The following is a 2454-nucleotide window of genomic DNA, read 5'->3' as shown; positions in this document are numbered from 1 at the left end:
GCCTTTATTTTCTCAGGGTTGGCTTCGATGCCACGGCAGTTGACTATGTAACCCAGGAATTTACCCGAGGTGACCTCGAAGACACACTTGTTAGGGTTTAATTTCATATTATATTTGCACAAAATTTCAAAAACACACTGTAAATCATTTATTAAACAGTTTGAAAACTAGGTCTTAATGACCATATCATCTACATAGCATTCAACCTTATTGCCGATCAACGACTTAAATAGTTTGTTTACAAGTCTTTGGAAGGTCGCCTCAGCATTTTTTAGCCCAAAGGGCATGACCTTGTAACAGTACAATCCTAGTTCGGTTATGAATGTCATTTTTTCCACGTTGGCAGGGTCCATCCGGATCTGGTTGTATCCTGAGTACGCGTCTAGGAAACTCAGCAACTTGTGCCCTGAGGTCGCGTTCACTAGACGGTCGATCTTAGGGAGTGGGAAACAATCCTTCGGGCAAGCTCAATTCAGGTCGGTATAATCGACGCACATGCGCCATTTACCGTTGGTTTTTTTTACCAGAACTGGGTTAGCCACCCAGCTCGGGTAATGGACCTCCCTGATGAAATCGGCTACAAGGAGATTCCCGACCTCCTCGTCGACTATCCTTCAGCGCTCCGAGGCGAGGTTGCGTTTTTTCTATCTAACTGCCCTGACTAAAGGATCAATATTCAATTTGTGAGTTATAATACTAGGATCTATTCTGGGCATCTCTGTTGCGGACCATGCAAATACGTCTAAATTTTTAAGTAAAAAACATACCAATTGAGAACGGAGTGGTTCCTCAATCGATGCGCCGATCTGGAGAGTTCTGGCTGGATCTTCCTTCGAGACCGGGATGTGGACCGTCTCTTCAGTTGGTGTAGCTCGCTCCTCGGGATACTCCACGGGTCGCTCGAGCTTGATATCAACCGCTATCTTGGCCTTCCCCTTGAGAACGGCGACATAGCACTTGCGAGACTCGAGTTGGTCGCATCGCACTGCCCCTACTTCGTAGTCCGTAGGGAACTTCATGGCCAGGTAGTAGGTGGAAACAACTGCGCGAAGTGCGTGGGTAATAGGCCGACCTACTATGGCATTATACGGGGAGGGAGTCGCGACCACCAGGAATGTATGCTTGAATCTCGCAATGTTGGGCCATGTGCCGACCTCTATGGGTATTGAGACTCGACCTAGCGGTCTAACCTCTTCTTCGTTGAAGCCCACTAGGGGTGTATCTATTGGCTTGAGATCGCCTTCCTAGAGCTAGAGCTTGTCGAGTGCGTCCTTGAACAGGATGTCCGCTGAACTGCTTGAATTGACTAAGACGCGCTTCACCTCGAAGTCATTGATCCTCATCTTTATGACTAGGGCATCGTCATGGGGATACTGAACCCCACGCGCATCATCCTTTGTAAAGAATATTGGATCTTCGAGCCTAAGTCGCTTCGGTGGATTCTGCTCCTTACGTTCCAATTTGCGAACCGAGGCTTTCCCTACTGCTGAGGTGCAACCCGCGACAATGGACCCGCCAGTAATCATATTGATTACTCCGTGGATTGGTCCCTCTTCCGACAGCTGTCTCTGCGGCTGCTCACTCTGTCTGCTGCTGGACTCATGAGCATTTCTCCTTTGCTCCCCCTGCCGATCTGTCTGGTTTTGATTATCTTTTTGTACAAAATTTTTCAAGTATCCGCGACGGATGAGTTCTTCGATCTCATCGTGGAGATTTCTACAATTCTCGGTGCTATGACCGTGATCTTTATGAAAATGACAATAAACATTTTTGTTCCTAGTGACAGGATCTCCCCTCAACCGAGGTGACCACTTCACATAAGAGGTGTCCTTGATCGCCATGAGGATTTCTCCCTACTTCGCGTTGAGGGGCATGTAGCTCGTCCTTTCAACCGGAGGAGTTCGGGAACGCTGATCTAACTTGTTTCCTCCCCTGGTTAGGGACTTGCTTTTTCTTCTTTTGCTGCCACCGTTGTTCGGGTTGTCATCTTCCCTTTTTCTCTTCTCCGTCGGGGCTTCAGTCTTTTGGTTCATCTCCTCTTTGGTCCCGATGAACTGATCGGCGAGCTTGAGGAATTTGGTGATGTCTTTGGGCTTGTTTGCCACTACATGCCACTTGAATTCCCTGTGGGTAATACCTTTCTTTGCTGCCGTGAGTCTTACTACGGGATCCAGGTCGGGGATCTGCAAACAAGTGTCATTGAAGCGTTTGATGTAGTTTCGAATTGACTCCCCTTCCCTCTAGACTATGTTGAGGAGGCTTTCTTGTGACCTCAGACACTTCTTGTTGGTAATGAAGTGCGAGGTGAACATCTGCACGAACTACGCCCAACTCTTGATCGTCTCGGGCGTGAGGTTCCTGTACCATGTTTAAGCTACTCCTTTGAAGGTCGTGGAGAAGGCAACACACATGCAAGATTCGTCAGTCCCAGCTAGGTGCATCTGGGACTGGAAG

At 48.2% G+C, this 2454-nt stretch overlaps 1 protein-coding gene across 1 annotated transcript; it reads right to left on the bottom strand.

The window, feature by feature from the left end:
- Nucleotides 1-1250: 1250 nt before the first annotated feature.
- On the bottom strand, nt 1251-1841 carry LOC148804138 (uncharacterized). The gene has a single exon (XM_088899571.1). The coding sequence runs from the start codon at nt 1839-1841 to the stop codon at nt 1251-1253; it is 591 nt and encodes a 196-aa protein (XP_088755697.1).
- Nucleotides 1842-2454: the final 613 nt, after the last annotated feature.

This window comes from Nelumbo nucifera, chromosome 1, assembly GCF_055504915.1.
Source record: "Nelumbo nucifera cultivar China Antique chromosome 1, China Antique-T2T, whole genome shotgun sequence".
NCBI lineage: Eukaryota > Viridiplantae > Streptophyta > Magnoliopsida > Proteales > Nelumbonaceae > Nelumbo > Nelumbo nucifera.
Note: the sequence above shows the minus strand (reverse complement) of the source record. Positions and strands in the feature narration are given on the sequence as shown.